The 17,500-nt window shown below is 43.7% G+C and overlaps 2 protein-coding genes across 3 annotated transcripts in view; one reads left to right on the forward strand and one right to left on the reverse strand.

Annotated features, from left to right (window-relative positions):
- Positions 1–6,431, reverse strand: part of LOC118209192 (serine/Arginine-related protein 53-like) — a 48,821-nt gene extending 42,390 nt beyond the window's left edge. The window contains exons 1-2 of the mRNA XM_035384350.1: positions 6,335–6,431; positions 5,254–5,434 (exon numbers count right to left, since the gene is read on the reverse strand). Of these exons, the coding sequence (XP_035240241.1) occupies positions 5,254–5,426 (173 nt within the window). The 5' untranslated portion in view covers positions 5,427–5,434; positions 6,335–6,431. The remainder of the gene's footprint in view (positions 1–5,253; positions 5,435–6,334) is intronic.
- Positions 6,432–9,417: 2,986 nt separating this feature from the next.
- On the forward strand, positions 9,418–16,763 carry shox2 (short stature homeobox 2). Of its 2 annotated transcripts, none has more exons than XM_035384517.1 (5): positions 9,418–9,991; positions 11,650–11,858; positions 14,118–14,175; positions 14,672–14,760; positions 15,194–16,763. In XM_035384517.1, exons 1-5 carry the CDS (start codon positions 9,745–9,747, stop codon positions 15,485–15,487), a joined length of 897 nt encoding a protein of 298 aa, XP_035240408.1. In that variant the 5' UTR covers positions 9,418–9,744; the 3' UTR covers positions 15,488–16,763. The 2 variants fall into 2 exon arrangements, with proteins under 2 accessions (XP_035240408.1, XP_035240410.1); XM_035384519.1 differs by having other exon boundaries at positions 15,230–16,763.
- The last annotated feature ends 737 nt before the right edge of the window (positions 16,764–17,500 follow it).

Here is a 17,500-nt window from a genome sequence, read left to right on the forward strand (position 1 = left end):
TACAGGCCAGGGGGCGGGGTTACAGGTACATACAGCCCAGGGGGTGGGGCTAACAGGCACATACAGCCCAGGGGGCGGGGTTACAGGCACATACAGAGCAGGGGGCGGGGTTACAGGCACATACAGGCCAGGGGGCGGGGTTACAGGCACATACAGAGCAGGGGGCGGGGTTCCAGGCACATACAGCCTAGGGGGCGGGGTTACAGGCACATACAGGCCAGGGGGCGGGGTTACAGGCACATACAGGCCAGGGGGCGGGGTTACAGGCACATACAGGCCAGGGGGCGGGGTTACAGGCACATACAGAGCAGGGGGCGGGGTTACAGGCACATACAGAGCAGGGGGTGGGGTTACAGGCACATACAGTGCAGGGGGCGGGGCTAATAAGCACATGCAGACCAGGGGGCGGGGTTACAGGCACATACAGGCCAGGGGGCGGGGTTACAGGCACATACAGGCCAGAGGGCGGGGTTACAGGCACATACAGTGCAGGGGGCGGGGCTAATAAGCACATGCAGACCAGGGGGCGGGGTTACAGGCACATACAGGCCAGGGGGTGTGGTTACAGGCACATACAGGCCAGGGGGTGCGGTTACAGGCACATACAGAGCAGGGGGTGGGGTTACAGGCACATACAGAGCAGGGGGCGGGGCTAATAGGCACATACAGAGCAGGGGGCGGGGTTACAGGCACATACAGAGCAGGGGGCGGGGTTACAGGCACATACAAGCCAGGGGGTGGGGTTACAGGCACATACAAGCCAGGGGGTGGGGTTACAGGCACATACAGAGCAGGGGGCGGGGTTACAGGCACATACAGAGCAGGGGGCGGGGTTACAGGCACATACAGAGCAGGGGGCGGGGTTACAGGCACATACAGGCCAGGGGGCGGGGCTACAGGCACATACAGGCCAGGGGGCGGGGTTACAGGCACATACAGAGCAGGGGGCGGGGCTAATAGGCACATACAGAGCAGGGGGCGGGGCTAATAGGCACATGCAGACCAGGGGGCGGGGTTACAGGCACATACAGGCCAGGGGGTTGGGTTACAGGCACATACAGACCAGGGGGCGGGGTTAACAGGTACATACAGACCAGGGGGCGGGGTTACAGGCACATACAGAGCAGCACATCCCAGCCAAGCCCAGCCCACTCCCAGCCAAGCCCCGCCTACTCCCAGCCCAGCCCCACCTACTGGCTCTGTGCTCTGCCACTCCTCCTTCCTTCCTGAGCTCAATAAAAATAAATAAAAACTGTCAGCATTCCATAAATAAATAAAAATACTTTTTAACGCAATAGTTTGGTTTCTTTGTTTATTTCTGCATCAGATATTTCCCAATTAAATTGCTCAGCTTCGATGCAGAACGGCAGTGGCTTTCCAGTGAGCGGTTTGGCGCGCGGTACTTTGCAGGAGAGCAAAGCGGTGGAGACAGACTGTCTTAGAGGAAGACATGGACCCAGCGAGCCTGCTCATCCCGGGCTCTACACTGGGCTGCTCTTTTCATCTCCACTGCCAGGCTCCAACTTTCTTCTGTTTGTAAACAACGTTCAAACGCACTTCTGACTGATACCATGTAGCACAAATCATTTGCGGGAGAGAATTCAAATGTGATGGTTGCTCTGACTGCAAGACAGTTTGAGTAATATTCATTATTAAAACTCTTTTTCAAGCGTTCACATCTGCTTAGCACTAAAGAGCGCAGACTTTCCCCACTGGGAGCCAGAGAAGACAGAGTAGGAAAACAGAACAGATAACCCAGACAAGAAACTCTCAGAGCGCATCTGCAGGGCTTACTGTACAGACACATCGCCACAGCGCTATTTAACCTCCCCACGGAGCGCGGAACGCAGGGCCGCGGCTCGAACCCACGTCCGGGAGGAGGGCATAATCACACTGACAGAGAGAGCAGGGAGTAATCACACTGACAGAGAGAGCAGAGAGCAGGGCGTAATCACACTGACAGAGAGAGCAGGGAGTAATCACACTGACAGAGAGAGCAGAGAGCAGGGCGTAATCACACTGACAGAGAGAGCAGGGAGTAATCACACTGACAGAGAGAGCAGGGCGTAATCACACTGACAGAGAGAGCAGGGAGTAATCACACTGACAGAGAGAGCAGGGCGTAATCACACTGACAGAGAGAGCAGGGAGTAATCACACTGACAGAGAGAGCAGAGAGCAGGGCGTAATCACACTGACAGAGAGAGCAGGGAGTAATCACACTGACAGAGAGAGCAGAGAGCAGGGAGTAATCACACTGACAGAGAGAGCAGGGAGGAGGGCGTAATCACACTGACAGAGAGAGCAGGGCGTAATCACACTGACAGAGAGAGCAGGGAGGAGGGCATAATCACACTGACAGAGAGAGCAGGGAGTAATCACACTGACAGAGAGAGCAGAGAGCAGGGCGTAATTACACTGACAGAGAGAGCAGGGCGTAATCACACTGACAGAGAGAGCAGGGCGTGATCACACTGACAGAGAGAGCAGGGAGTAATCACACTGACAGAGAGAGCAGGGAGTAATCACACTGACAGAGAGAGCAGGGAGTAATCACACTGACAGAGAGAGCAGGGCGTAATCACACTCACAGAGAGAGCAGGGAGTAATCACACTGACAGAGAGAGCAGAGAGCAGGGAGTAATCACACTGACAGAGAGAGCAGGGCGTAATCACACTGACAGAGAGAGCAGGGAGTAATCACACTGACAGAGAGAGCAGAGAGCAGGGCGTAATCACACTGACAGAGAGAGCAGGGAGTAATCACACTGACAGAGAGAGCAGAGAGCAGGGAGTAATCACACTGACAGAGAGAGCAGAGAGTAATCACACTGACAGAGAGAGCAGGGAGTAATCACACTGACAGAGAGAGCAGGGAGTAATCATACTGACAGAGAGAGCAGGGAGTAATCACACTGACAGAGAGAGCAGGGCGTAATCACACTCACAGAGAGAGCAGGGAGTAATCACACTGACAGACAGAGCAGGGAGTAATCACACTGACAGAGAGAGCAGAGAGCAGGGAGTAATCACACTGACAGAGAGAGCAGAGAGTAATCACACTGACAGAGAGAGCAGGGCGTAATCACGCTGACAGAGAGAGAAGGGCGTAATCACAGTGACAGAGAGAGCAGAGAGCAGGGAGTAATCACAGTGACAGAGAGAGCAGAGAGCAGGGAGTAATCACAGTGACAGAGAGAGCAGAGAGCAGGGAGTAATCACGCAGGCTGACAGAAGCTCACGGCGTGCAAAAGCTGGACTGCGTTTCCCGGGTTTCAGAGAGAAAACGCTGCGCACGGGCTGTTAACAGGGCTTTCCCAAACCCTCTCTGTACTCTGCAGAGTAACAGGGCTTTCCCAAACCCTCTCTGTACTCTGCAGAGTAACAGGGCTTTCCCAAACCCTCTCTGTACTCTCTGGAGTAACAGGGCTTTCCCAAACCCTCTCTGTACTCTGCAGAGTAACAGGGCTTTCCCAAACCCTCTCTGTACTCTCTGGAGTAACAGGGCTTTCCCAAACCCTCTCTGCACTCTGCAGGGTAACAGGGCTTTCCCAAACCCTCTCTGCACTCTGCAGAGTAACATGGCTTTCCCAAACCCTCTCTGTACTCTGCAGAGTAACAGGGCTTTCCCAATCCCTCTCTGTACTCTGCAGAGTAACAGGGCTTTCCCAAAACCTCTCTGCAGAGAAACAGGGATTTCCCAAACCCTCTCTACACACTGCACAGTAACAGGGCTTCCCAAACTCTCTCTGCAGAGTAACAGGGCTTTCCCAAACCCTCTCTGCACAGTAACAGGGTTTTCCCAAACCCTCTCTACACACTGCACAGTAACAGGGCTTCCCAAACCCTCTCTGCAGAGTAACAGGGCTTTCCCAAACCCTCTCTGCACAGTAACAGGGTTTTCCCAAACCCGTTGTCCCATCACACATAATGGCTCCTGAACGAAGAACATGAATTATTAACCCGGCCATAATCCTATAACCCTAATGCAGACAGCTCCAGGGAGCCAGGGAGCAGACTCAAGGCCAGAGCCATTCTGAGCCCCCGTCCTCCTCTGGTGCTGCTCACCCCTCCGCCATAACAGAACAGAGCCTTACAGCACAGAGCCCTAACAGCACAGAACCCCTGCACAGTGCAGCAGTGTAGTACAGGGACGCAGTAGTGTAGTACAGGGATGCAGCAGTGTAGTACAGGGACGCAGCAGTGTAGTACAGGGACGCAGCAGTGTAGTACAGGGATGCAGTAGTGTAGTACAGGGATGTAGCAGTGTAGTACAGGGGTGCATCAGTGTAGTATAGGGATGCAGCATTGTAGTACAGGGGTGCAGCAGTGTAGTACAGGGGTGCAGTAGTGTAGTACAGGGATGCAGCAGTGTAGTACAGGGGTGCAGCAGTGTAGTACAGGGACGCAGTAGTGTAGTACAGGGACGCAGCAGTGTAGTACAGGGACGCAGCAGTGTAGTACAGGGACGCAGCAGTGTAGTACAGGGATGCAGTAGTGTAGTACAGGGATGTAGCAGTGTAGTACAGGGGTGCATCAGTGTAGTATAGGGATGCAGCATTGTAGTACAGGGGTGCAGCAGTGTAGTACAGGGGTGCAGTAGTGTAGTACAGGGATGCAGCAGTGTAGTACAGGGGTGCAGTAGTGTAGTACAGGGATCCGCAGTGTAGTACAGGGATGCAGCAGTGTAGTACAGTGATGTAGCAGTGTAGTACAGGGGTGCAGCAGTGTAGTATAGGGATGCAGTATAGTATAGGGATGCAGCAGTGTAGTACAGGGGTGCAGCAGTGTAGTACAGGGATCAGCAGTGTAGTACAGGGATGCAGCAGTGTAGTACAGGGATGTAGCAGTGTAGTACAGGGATCAGCAGTGTAGTACAGGGATGCAGCAGTGTAGTACAGTGATGTAGCAGTGTAGTACAGGGGTGCAGCAGTATAGTACAGGGGTGCAGCAGTGTAGTACAGGAATGCAGCAGTGTAGTACAGGGATGCTGCGGTGTAGTACAGAGGTTAGGGAACTGGCCCTGTGACTCCATAATTTTTTTCCCAGTAGGGAGGCTGTAGCTGTAGAGCTTAAACAGAATCGCAGCTTCATAAATGCAAACTATTGGAATTTTATTTATGAAACAAGAGAGCTATGTGTGAATGTCACTAATATTTTTGTGGTATGTTTCATACCATTAAATGTCATGGGATCTGACTGACAGATTCGAAAAACAGACCCAAATTCATTCAGCGTTCTGTGCAAACCCACCTCCTGTCTCTGTCCCGGGACCATGACCGCGACCGGGACCGCCGACTGGACCGCTTACTGCGGCTGGTCACGCGGCTCCCCGACGAGCTGGAGGAAGAGGAGCGACGCCTGTGCTTCTTCTTCCGGCGGCTGCTGCGGCTGTCGTCCTCGCTGTCTGAGGAGTGGCGCCCCATTTCGCTCTCTGAAGGGGGGAGACGGAACACACACATCACCACTGCGACCCGCTCGAAGGACACTGTATATATCTGCACTGACTCCAGCTTACAAATTACTAACAGCAGCTACAGTGATATACTTCATAACTTCCGCATCTGTGTTTGTAGGTGTGTGTGTGTGTGTGTGAGAGAGAGAGAGAGAGAGAGAGAGAGAGATAGGTTGCAGGCCACATTTAGAGACGTTTTTTATTGAAAATTAAAAATGTATCATATTCTAAATGCAGTTCTTTCCGTGATAAATTAACGAGGTCACGGTTTAGCCACATGCGTAGCTTCGCTCGGTTGGCTCTCTTCGCTAGCGATGTGGCATGAGACATGCTTTGGGATATTCCTGCAGGACAGCGAGCACATCACGCCTCTAATAACTACAACGATGTCCCAGCTACTTAAGTTAAAAATACAGCTACGTAGCCTGTTCCAGGTCGGGATCTCATGTCTTCAGGCTAGCTAATTGTGAATAGCCCGGTTGTGTTGAAGAAGCGTCGCTAGATGTTTACTAGCAAGCTTGCAAGTACTTCGGAAAGCGATGATATCATAGATAACCACCTGAACGGCCACTTGGTGAATATGGTGAATTAAAACAGCTGGCGTTCACAGAAAGCGTGTTAGTTAAGCTGCTCCTCAGTTACCCAATGATTTCATGCGTGTGTTACATACCTACATCACCACAATAACACACCTTACCCAAGCAGTATAAACACACGCGAGCCGGTTAGCATGTTAGCTAACACCAGGCCTTTACTCCGGGTCGTGCTGCTATGAAGCTGTGTTTGTGTTCTCCGGGAGCCGTCACACAGATAACCAACATTACTAACTAACAAATTCTGTTTGCAAAGATAACGGAAAACCACAGAAATAAAACTTACCGGTTTGGGATAATCGTACCTTTCCACTGAAAACTCACTGAAAGGAGTCACCACGAGCACAGACCTTACTAGCAGCTTCAGAGATCACCGATTTGGACATTCCGAAGCCATTAAAATCAATCGTAGAAAAATCGTTCAAAATGTATTTTCTCTGGTTAATTCTTACTAACATCCATTTCTGTTGCCTTTTTTTGGCTACAGTGCTTCAGTTAATTTATTTTAACTTAGTGACTGATCATAGAAGTGATCACAGAACTAGCCTACGGACAGTAACAGTAAACTTGGAATGACTCGAGAAATTGATTTTCATAGAGCATTTTAAGTGGGTAGTCTATTTTGTAATTAATAACGTTTTGTGTAAGTACGCAAAACAAAATGTTAAATAAGCCTATCAATAATATAAAGAATAGCAGAACTACACATGTATGTAAAAAAAAATAGGTATACTGTATATAAATATGAACAGTTTTTGGTAATAATTCTATTTCATATTTGGGCTTCTTTCATGAATTATGAGCTGAACGGTTATGAATTTAAATTGCAACAGAAAGCTCAGTTGTGCCGGAAGAGCTGTTACATGATTTTCTATTGTGGCCATAAGTGGCAGTCGTATTCTCCCAGCCTGAGACAGCAATGGCATCCGGCTTGGCATCGGCCACCTGTAATGCACGCAAGCATTGCTATCTGAAAATATGCAGCACGATTTTGATATTTATTCACGTTTACATAGCAAAATGAACGAAAACAGAAACATGCCAAGAAATTAACATAAATGTGGACTTGTGCTAAACTTATAATTTTGCAAATATCGTTCGTAATGTGTGTGTGTGCGCGCGTGTGCGTGCGTGCGTGCGTCTACAGATGCAAAAATGAAGTAGTATTGCGCAACATTACAGTTCTTAATAGCTACACTTTGAGCGGAATTAAAAGAAAACAAAATTAATTTAAGTCACAATCAAATAGACGTGATTGTCTCGTTCCGTACCTTTACATTGCACCGCTGAGCTGATTAAAAAACTCTAGCTTCGAGGGGACATACGAAAGTGAATTTGCATTCTTCTGGTTTTTCCCACTTTTGTTCAGTGATTAATAGAAAACTGAACTTTATCTTTTCCTGTTTTTCTTAAAAATGACACATTTTAAGAACCAGTTCTTAAGCTTAAAAAGTGCCGCTAAATTGTCCGTTTTCACATGCACGCACACATACAAAGGGAGTGAGCGCGGGCGAGATAGCTTTTATAAAACCAAAGAATATATGTACGTTAAATGGGCGCAGATTAAATATTAAACACGCTCAGATTTATTAGAAAAGACATGTATCACCAACATTTTTGTGTGTGTGTGTAAAATGTTTTTACTGTATATAAGGCCTCTGAAACCACGAATTGGTTTTGAAATGAGTGGCAATCAACAGAAATATATTAACGTATTCACAAACAGACCCCCTTCCGAAGTCACATTTTGTAGCGGTATTTTTATATTGCATTCCTTGCGTAGTCGGCTATGAGTGGTACCAGTAATAGGCTATTCAATGTTGTTTTCCGAATCAATAAAGTTGGATCAATGAAGACTTTTCCGCTCCCTGATTTCAGTCACTGAATCAGCATGGTCTGTGACTCAGATGAACTTCAGCGCAAACAGGGGAAACAAGCAGCCGCGAAAAACGCCACAAGTGAAAATAACGAATGCTTAAGACTCAAAAGAACAGACATTATACATAATTAATCAGGCGAATTGTTGGAAACTGTGTGAGGAAATAATATTTAGTATAGATTATCAATAATCCTACTTAATTTTGCATCACAGTTACAAATGATTTTATATTGTCTTGCATGGTGTATCCCATTTCGTGTCATACTTGATCTTACCAGTTCTTACTAAATAGCTATGTCCCCACGGCATTCACTTACCTTCACCGCAAGTGAACCATTATTTATTTATTTTGCAAATATGTAATTATTTCAGTACGCGGTTAGTTTAAACGACTGTAATTAACAACCCCAATGGCGATACATAAAAATACAGCAGAACAAAATGTTTAGCTTATGTTCACAAACACGTTTAAGGTTTCATATTCCACTGAGACTAAATAAAATGACTATTTCTCATCTTCTATCGGAAAGACACCTGCGTGCGCATGATTATGATTATTGAGGTAATAACATCTCGGATAATAAAAATAATGATAAACTTTATTTGTATAGCACTTTCCAAAAACAGTTACAAAGTTATTATTATTATTATTATTATTATTATTATTATTATTATTATTATTATTATTTTCGTTGTTGTTCTTGTTGTACTTGTTGGTGTTCTCGTCATTACCATCATCCTCAATCATAATAATTATAGTAATAAATAGTGCATTGCATTTTCTGTGTTAGAACATGTACAATAATAATACAATGATAAGTGTGATTGTTAACATATTTCATTATTATTATCATTATTATTGTCATTGTTATTCTTTTTATTCTTATTATTATTAGTCATAAGTTGATATACGAATATGTCTTTATTAGTGAAGAATAAAAATTACAATTATGTAAAAGCTTGTAATTTACAATTAATTTAGAATCTACTGACTGGGAAACTATTTAGCGTCGGCTACTGAATACATAAAGAACGCGTGTGCTTCCTTTATCTGTTGTACATCGATCTATTAACTATTATTATAATATGCAAAGTAGGTGAGATTACTGTTTTAACAGGAACTCATTGTCCATGATGAGATGCGTGTCCTGTTTTTTATTCCGCGAGTCCCGAGTTCTTGCGGGTCCGCTCGCGCGCTCTTTACCTCTCGCGCATCACTGTCGCTGTCGCGTTTTTCCAGATCACACAGATTTTGAGGAAGCTCCTATTCCGTGTGTTCCTTTCTGCACGAGCTTGTCATTTTCAGTTTTAGCCACACCCCTGCAGAGATCCAGCCCATCTCCCTGGTGTTTAAAAAACTAACTCAGGACAATAGCAACGAATCCACGCTTAATTAAATTAATTAGTCCTTCTTGTCAATCTTGGATTAATGGCCAATAGCAACCTCGTAAGAATGATCTGAAATCTGAAGGGTTGGTAATGTTTTTTTTTTTCGCCCTGTCAGTGTATGGAGAAGGAGCGGGGCTCGTCCCGGCTTCCTGAGGGGACGTAATTTGCACGGATCAAGGGGCAGGCATTGCAAAGTATAAATAGTGTGACTTCAATAGCGGATCACCAGCAGGTCTGAACTCCGCAGCAAGAAGAATTGGCCAAGATCTTATACATTTAGCTTAGCGCGAGATCTAGAGTTGGCAACAACATCACCTCGTATTTAGGTCGACGAAAAGAAACACTATTGATGTCTTATCGTAGGGTGTTGTGGAACTGAGAAAAAGAGAGTGAGCACGAGAAGGGAAGATTTTTTTTTTGGAGCAGTGATGGAAGAACTTACCGCTTTTGTGTCCAAGTCTTTTGATCAGAAAGTCAAGGAAAAGAAGGAAGTTATAACGTATAGGGAGGTTCTGGAGACCGGATCGGCGCGGGGCAGGGAAGCGCTTCCCGCGGAACAGAGTCGCGAGGAGGTGAACGCTATTGCCCGAGGAGGCGCTCGATCACCGGGTAGAGAGCCGGACATGCTCGGGCCAGAGCGAACCAGGGACGCGGGCAGCCCGAAACTCATGGATGGTAACCGGCTATTTTTATTCTGCTGTTATTCTGTGACCGCTACTGCGCGGATTTTAGAGTTGTCAAGAGTAGAGATGAGATGGATCTTTTTGGAACAAATATGTAATCAGCCTTGTAGATATAATGTTGATTCTTCGCTCTCAGGCACGCGCATCAGGCTGTAGCCTACATTCCACTTCTTTTTAAAACAGGCCCACTTTGAAAAAAAGAGCCTCATTTTCTAAACTTTGATATCATACAGGATAAAGTTTAACACTTCATAATACGACACCCTCCTAATCCACGCACAATTTACATAATTTAAGTTTTTTTTTAAATCATTTGACAATAAACGCATATTTGAATAGAGTATTTCTACATTTGACTCTTTGGTATTACTTGAAAGTCATAGAAATATTGCATATAGTGATACACGCAGCTCACGCGAATAGTTATTGATGAGTGTCCGCTATTTTATATAAAATGCACATCTTTAAACGCGGGCCATGCAGTTGCAGACATTCAATAGCCTACATTATGAGAATATTGCATAAATTCGTGTTTGATTGAAATGTGTGGGCAATATCGCATATGCACCTGTTAAAGGCACTGTGATAAAAGTAGCAATGTCCGGATTGTAAGCTTTGCACTACCGTGGCCTTGACGGTAAAGGGTACATCGCGTTTCCGCGCCTTGGTGGACAGTGCCTTTAGTGACAGCTAACAAGGCATATATTAAATGCTCAAATATATTTTTTCTACGACAGCAAAACGTAAGCACTAATTAACGTTGCTTCTGTTATCATTAAGACAAATGTTAACAAAATGGAAATTGCGTGGAATTTCGTTGTGTTGAAATGATTATAATACATTTCAAAAAAGAAACAAAAGCGTACCCGCAATATGAACAGTAAAAAAAATTGTTCTGAATACATGTACGCACAATTACAGTTGTTACAATTTAAAAATAACGACAAAATAATAATAGGCTGATGATGGTGATAATAATAATAATAATAAGAAGAAGAAGAAGAAGAAGAAGAAGAAAAATAATCTCCAGTTAAAATAATCATCACAAATTTTATAATCAAAAGGACTTAAACTCTAAAATAATTCCGAAGCATAATTGACAAAAAAAAGAAAAAAAGAAAAACTACGGTAGCGGGGCTGTCAGTGCAACACAAGAATTATTGATACAAGATTAATATGGAACGGATTCAGCGAAAAAAATAAAGAAAGGTCTAAAGCAATGAGAGCATATTACTGACCTGACTACACTTTTACATGCGAATTCTACGAGCACCTTAATATTTGCGGTCATAATCCAGTTACAGTAAAAATCTATTTTTGAGGCAGTAGTCTAACTGTCATCATTACAGTCACCACTTAAAGGTTCAGTCAGAATTCATCTTCACCCGAGGCAGGGATGAAATCGGAGGGATCACACGTTTGTCTCGGACATCCAATAGTGAGCTCCTGTATGCATATTTATAAGGAGTTAATTATTTAAAACCTCTCCGTAAGACTACAAAATATCAGAGCCTCATGTTGGTGAGATGCTAAAGCAAATCCGTGTGTGGTTTTGAGAGCTCGCGTGATATCTCCCTCAGTTCACATGTATGTGTAAATTCGAGGCCTGGACCTCAGCTCTTTCGCTTATTATACTTTCCTTCTAAACAGGTAATACGGATATGAAAGAACGAAAAGAGGATTCCAAACCAATGGAGGACGAGACACAAACTAAAATCAAGCAGCGAAGAAGTCGGACTAACTTTACTCTGGAGCAACTGAACGAGCTGGAACGGCTGTTCGACGAGACCCATTACCCTGACGCGTTCATGCGCGAGGAACTGAGCCAAAGGCTCGGGCTGTCTGAAGCGCGTGTTCAAGTAAGCCGCTTTATATTTGTTTCGGGTTTATTCTGCGATATCTTTCTTATTACTAAAGATTATTCTGATGCTTGAACATTGTTATGGATGCCCGCAGTCCAGTAAGGTCCAGTTAAACATAGAATTTTAATTTGGTAAACAGCATATGGAAATATCAGAGAGGCAGACCGCCTGCGGTCAGATATCTTTCCTTTTCAAGTATTTTCTTCTACGCGCAGAGGTGCGTTCGTATGTAACAAATGCCTCTGGAGAAGAAATGTATTCACATGGTTTTTTGTGGTTAACATAAATGTGTTTATGACATATTGACATATATCGGTTTGGGACTAGCCTATTCTTAAAATATACAACCTTCAACATATGAAAGAACACTGTGTATTTAAATTAATATATATATATATATATAGAGTCTTGAACGGATAGCACGTTTTATAAAGTAACATGCACAAAGGATGCGCGTGTACCTCAGAGAGAGAGAAGGGAGAGAGAGAGAGAGAGAGAGAGAGAGAGAGAGAGCTTTTAGGTCGTACAATTAATTAACGTATGTGCGGTATTTAGCCTGTAGACGTCCGGCTAATATATGAAGGTAAAATTCATAAGAAACAAAATAAATGTAACAAGTTATATTTTAGTATACTTTCCGAGAAATCATATAGAATTATCAACAGTATAATATTTTGCTCTTCACTAAATCTGCATGAACTTGCCACAGGCTATGCATGCAAGCTGAAAAAACGAACAGGTTGGAACGTATTTCTCTCCGTGCATTTTGGTGAATGTTGGTCTCCGTGGTCGATTCCCCTCTGTTGGGTGGCAAGGCCATCTGCACAGAAACATAATAACAGCCTTCGCGAGGGGTGCAATCTATGTGTAATGAGAGAAGGCCAGCCGAGCCGAACAATGACAATGAACATAGACACAGGTTCTGCTCGGATTTATCAAACCCTATAATATCCCATTTCAACTGCTGCCTTTCATCCCGTCTGGCGCAGCACTGGGAGAGGCGGCTCGGTTATTATTTATCTTAACTGCATTGAATATTTTTGGTCTTTTAATAAAATTATAAAGCGCACACAAAACGTCCCCTAAAAAGTTGAAGCGGCCTTTCTCCCCGCGCAATAGCTGGATTTGCACCAAAGCGCATTGTGCCCGGAGCGAGGCCAATGCACGGAGCACCGCTCAAGGATTTACATACATTATGCATCATTTTACCCAAATAGAGATCTGATGTTCCGTCCATTTTCAATAAAATAAAAAAGGGGGACTACACTGCAGATTAAGTGCCTCTCACAGAATACTGATATGCCACACACACTAAGAATGATCACGACCTGAAATTAGTTGGGAGCCGCACACAGGGTAGTTATGTTTATAAGCATGCAATGTCATTGTATTTGCGCGCGCGCGGATGATGTTCGATGCATATGAACAAACCCCTGTAACGTAGCCTAACATTTACGGTAACATTAGGTTTACATTTTTGGTCGTTATCATAATCTATTTTAAATTGTAACCTGTGTTGAGAGGGAATGTGTTTTTATAAACCAGAATAAAACAAAACATATTTCCCGGGTTAATATCTCCCGGCTTTGTATGGGGATTGAAAGCCGATTATCATAGTAATGACGTTTAATCACCCATCCCTGATCCCCGAAAATGGAGATTTTTAAATCAAGTAATAAGAGAGAAATTGCGATCTTCAAAATTTCTTTGTACTGGACATGTTATGACGGTAATTAAACTAAAACTGTACGGCATTAAATGCTTCAGTAACATAAATTTTCTTGCAGATAAAGGTAATTAATTTTACCGGCCACTAATGAGCGTGCTCAGCTCAGATCGCGTTGCTCAGATGTCTAAAGCCGTAATCACATGCCGCTATTCGATATCAGAGAGTCCATTTAGTTCTTCTGGGACGCTAATCTATCGAAAGATGAAACCAGTGCTGAGAAGGTAATTTATTATGGTTCAATTTAGGCTGCAAATTTCGATCAAACGTGTTTTCTTTCTTTGTACTTATTTATTAATTTACTAATTTTGTTTTGCGGTTTCACTGGCCCTGTTTTTCGTCACTTTTGTTTTTTTTTTACACTCACATCTTGTAAATGTGATAATTATAATCAGAGGTTAAGCAGCATTAATATTTCAGCGGCCTTATGGGATATTGTTTTCTGCGGTTGTTGTCGTTTTGAGAGGAATTACACGTGCCCTCACAAGGACCCGCCAATCACAGCCGCTAATTAATTTCTCTCCCTACAGGTTTGGTTCCAGAACAGGAGGGCCAAATGCAGAAAGCAGGAGAATCAGTTACACAAAGGTACGTACTTTCATTTGCCAGTTTTCAAGCTCTCTTGTTGAAATAAATACATAAATAAATATGTACAATTTTCTTTACATGGAAAATATGAGTGAAAGTAAGTGTTCATAAACTGTAAGGCCCCCCTACCCACCCACTCCCCCCTCCACACACACGCGCACATACACACACGCACGCAAACTATGTACTGATTTGACTTTATTCAATGAAATCTCTTTTTAAAAATAACAATCTCAGTCAAATTAAGCCCCATAATGTGTCTAGGATATTTTAATGCTAAAAAAACACCAACCTTTCAGTCTCGTATAATTATTCATTGTTAAAACAAATTACAATCGAGAATTCAAATGTTCTAGAGCATTCCTGTGTTGTTAGCTTTATTTATTTATTGACATTGTGGCTAAAGATAATGTAATTTCGCCGCTCGGGTGTGTATGTTTGTCTCAGTGATTTAGAAACAGGTTTTGAACATTCATTCGCTCCTCTTTTCTTTCAGGGGTCCTCATCGGGGCCGCGAGTCAGTTTGAAGCGTGTCGCGTGGCACCATATGTCAACGTGGGAGCCCTGCGCATGCCATTCCAACAGGCAAGTTGCTTTGATGCGCGCGGTCTTTGGCAAAGTGAATCCCCGCACGGCGTCTTGGCACAGTTTACCGCCAACTGGAAGAGTGGCGTTCCCGGAATTTCGAAGTTTCTTTTCAGTGACACCCGTGTTCTACTGGTCGTCGAAAACAGGCGAAAGTAATTACTGCATTTAGTATAGCCATTGGTGAATAATTACTTAATCTGTTAACTGTTTTGTTTACATACGCATTGAATTATTTTATTTAATAAAATATATTTTGTTACACAGATGGCCAGGGAGCACAATGTGTTAAAGGCCTAAAATGCTCGGGTAACTAAGAGCCAGGCTGTGGGTGGGTGCATGGTCACCTAAAGTGCTGCATAAAAGATATTAATAGGCAGCCCTCCAAAAGTTAATGTCTTTCTCCCCTCTCTCCCCATCCGTGCGTCTGTAGGATAGTCATTGCAACGTGCCGCCCTTCTCCTTTCAGGTCCAGGCGCAATTGCAGTTGGACAGCGCTGTGGCCCACGCGCACCATCACCTGCACTCTCACCTGGCTGCGCACGCACCTTACATGATGTTTCCGGCGCCGCCATTTGGGTTGCCCCTGGCTACTCTCGCGGCTGAATCCGCTTCCGCGGCCTCGGTTGTGGCTGCAGCCGCTGCCGCGAAAAACACCAACAAGAACTCCAGCATCGCAGACCTCAGACTGAAGGCCAAAAAGCACGCCGCCGCGCTAGGACTGTGACACGCGGACACGCGCGTGAAACAGGGTCTGCGATGTTGACAGAATCAGCGACATGGCAGAACAGCAAAATAAAAGGCGTACATTGTAAAAGCGAGGACCTTATTTATGCTTTTCAAAAATGAAGGACAAAGAAGTATAGGATATCTATAAAGATAGGCTATTTATAAAATCAAACTGTGAAATCGAAGATGATTTTGGATCCAGAAGACGAGAGGTGGAATTGATGTATTTACCCAACTTCTGAAGACAACGTGGGAATAGAAGCAACACGGAGAGGGGAGGAAGAGCACCGACAAAGCGGGGAGAAGAAAAGATGTCTATAAACAGCGAGATTATACTGAGTATAGGATAGCGCAGCTGGGACGTTCGGCTCTTTGTGTGACAAAGCGAACTATACTGCGCAGTTTTACTTTATTACGTTATTATTTGATTTTGAAAATAGAGGCTGGCCTCGTTTTATTTCAACATGTTCCAGAGTTTCCCTCAAAGGAAACTGTGGATATTTCTGAACAAAAAAGAAAGAAAAAGGGACAATGTGAGAGAGTTTTTTTCTTTTTCGTAACAAAATGAAAACGCCAGAAGTGTTTGCATGAATTTCTGTCTTCGCGGATGACGTAACTCGTGTCAGTTACGTGTTGTTATCATGCTTTTTGATGGACAGCAGTCATTCAGAAGAATTAAAGAAACGAGCAGTCACTTGAATGTTGTTGGGGTCTTAGATTTAAAGGCCACGGGGTGGGGGTGGGTTTTGAAAAACTGGGATGATTACCACACGTTTTAATGATTATTATTGAGTGTAAAGCAAACCTCAGACAATATTTCAGGTTTTAACGAATAAAGAATAGTGTCCAATGTTTGCAAATGGCAATATCCATTTAAATCTGCATAACAGAAATGTAACCTTTTTCAATAAAATCAGTTTTAGGCCGCTTAATAAAAAAAGAATCCCTGTTATGAAACGGTACGGGCACATGTAAAATATGCTGATACTCAAGAAACAGAAAATTATTTTGATTATTTTGTGGCTTAAAAATGCATTGTAGGATTTTTTGTTTCTCCGCGTGTTGACTCATGTGCATTCTCTCTGTTGTAATGTTGATGTTTTTATAACGGTGGAAGAAAGCGTATCTCTGCAGAAGGCACGAATTTCAGAAAAAATGTCATTGAAATCATTTTTACATTTAGTTTTATTATTTCATCATCTATTAATGTGAAACGTGGTGTCACCTAAACACAATTATTTCACTTCATAAAATAAATCAGCTAAACTTTTCTACAATTGCTGTGTCATTGTATAAATTGTTCACTTGTGTGCTCTTGAAAAAATCATATACGTGATATCATTGCTGTATCGGTTAATATAGCGTACCATAAATGTAAAAAAGACAGAAAAGATTGTGAGTATATTTGCAGCGAACCTGTCTGGTGTAGCAATATAAGCTCATGCGGTTTTTTAAAATGTATATCATCTGACGAGCTGGAGCAGGCTGTAGCGCGTGCGGGACAATTATCTTTCAAAAACTGAACACAAAACCTTTCAGCGGAATATTTAAGTTTTTTAGCCTGTATTAAAATTCTAGGAAAGTACATGTTTTGAAATAAAAAAGATTATCAAAGTATAATTTTAGGCGATTATTATTAGCCTATTATAATTATTATTATTACTATTATTATTACTAGTAGTAGTAGCAGCAGTAGTAGTAGTAGTATGGCCTATACACTGTACTTTCGACCTAAGCTGTCTGGTGTTACTTAAATATTAACGAGACCGTAAGTTTTCTGCTCCTGCAGAATGATTGTGGGGAAGTCTGAATCGATGCGTTCTGCTGGGACTTGGAGGGGCTGCTGATCGCTGCGATTCCAGCTCCATGTTCAGATATGTCAGACACGAACATTCCAAATGCACACTTTGTTTCTGATTATTTCGGGATTCGTTCTGCTCGCAGCAGTCGGTTTTCACTGTAAATAATCCCTCTTTGAGGAAATTTGATCGAGTCTATTTTAAAGCATGCC

The sequence above is a fragment of the Anguilla anguilla genome, chromosome 12, assembly GCF_013347855.1.
Source record: "Anguilla anguilla isolate fAngAng1 chromosome 12, fAngAng1.pri, whole genome shotgun sequence".
In the NCBI taxonomy this organism is placed as follows: Eukaryota; Metazoa; Chordata; class Actinopteri; order Anguilliformes; family Anguillidae; genus Anguilla; species Anguilla anguilla.

Coding starts and splice junctions, on each gene's coding strand:
- shox2 (XM_035384517.1), top strand. CDS start 9,745: ATGGAAGAACTTACCGCTTTTGTGTCCAAGTCTTTTGATCAGAAAGTC. Junction 9,992..11,649: donor CAGCCCGAAACTCATGGATG/GTAACCGGCTAT, acceptor CCTTCTAAACAG/GTAATACGGATATGAAAGAA. Junction 11,859..14,117: donor TGTCTGAAGCGCGTGTTCAA/GTAAGCCGCTTT, acceptor CTCTCCCTACAG/GTTTGGTTCCAGAACAGGAG.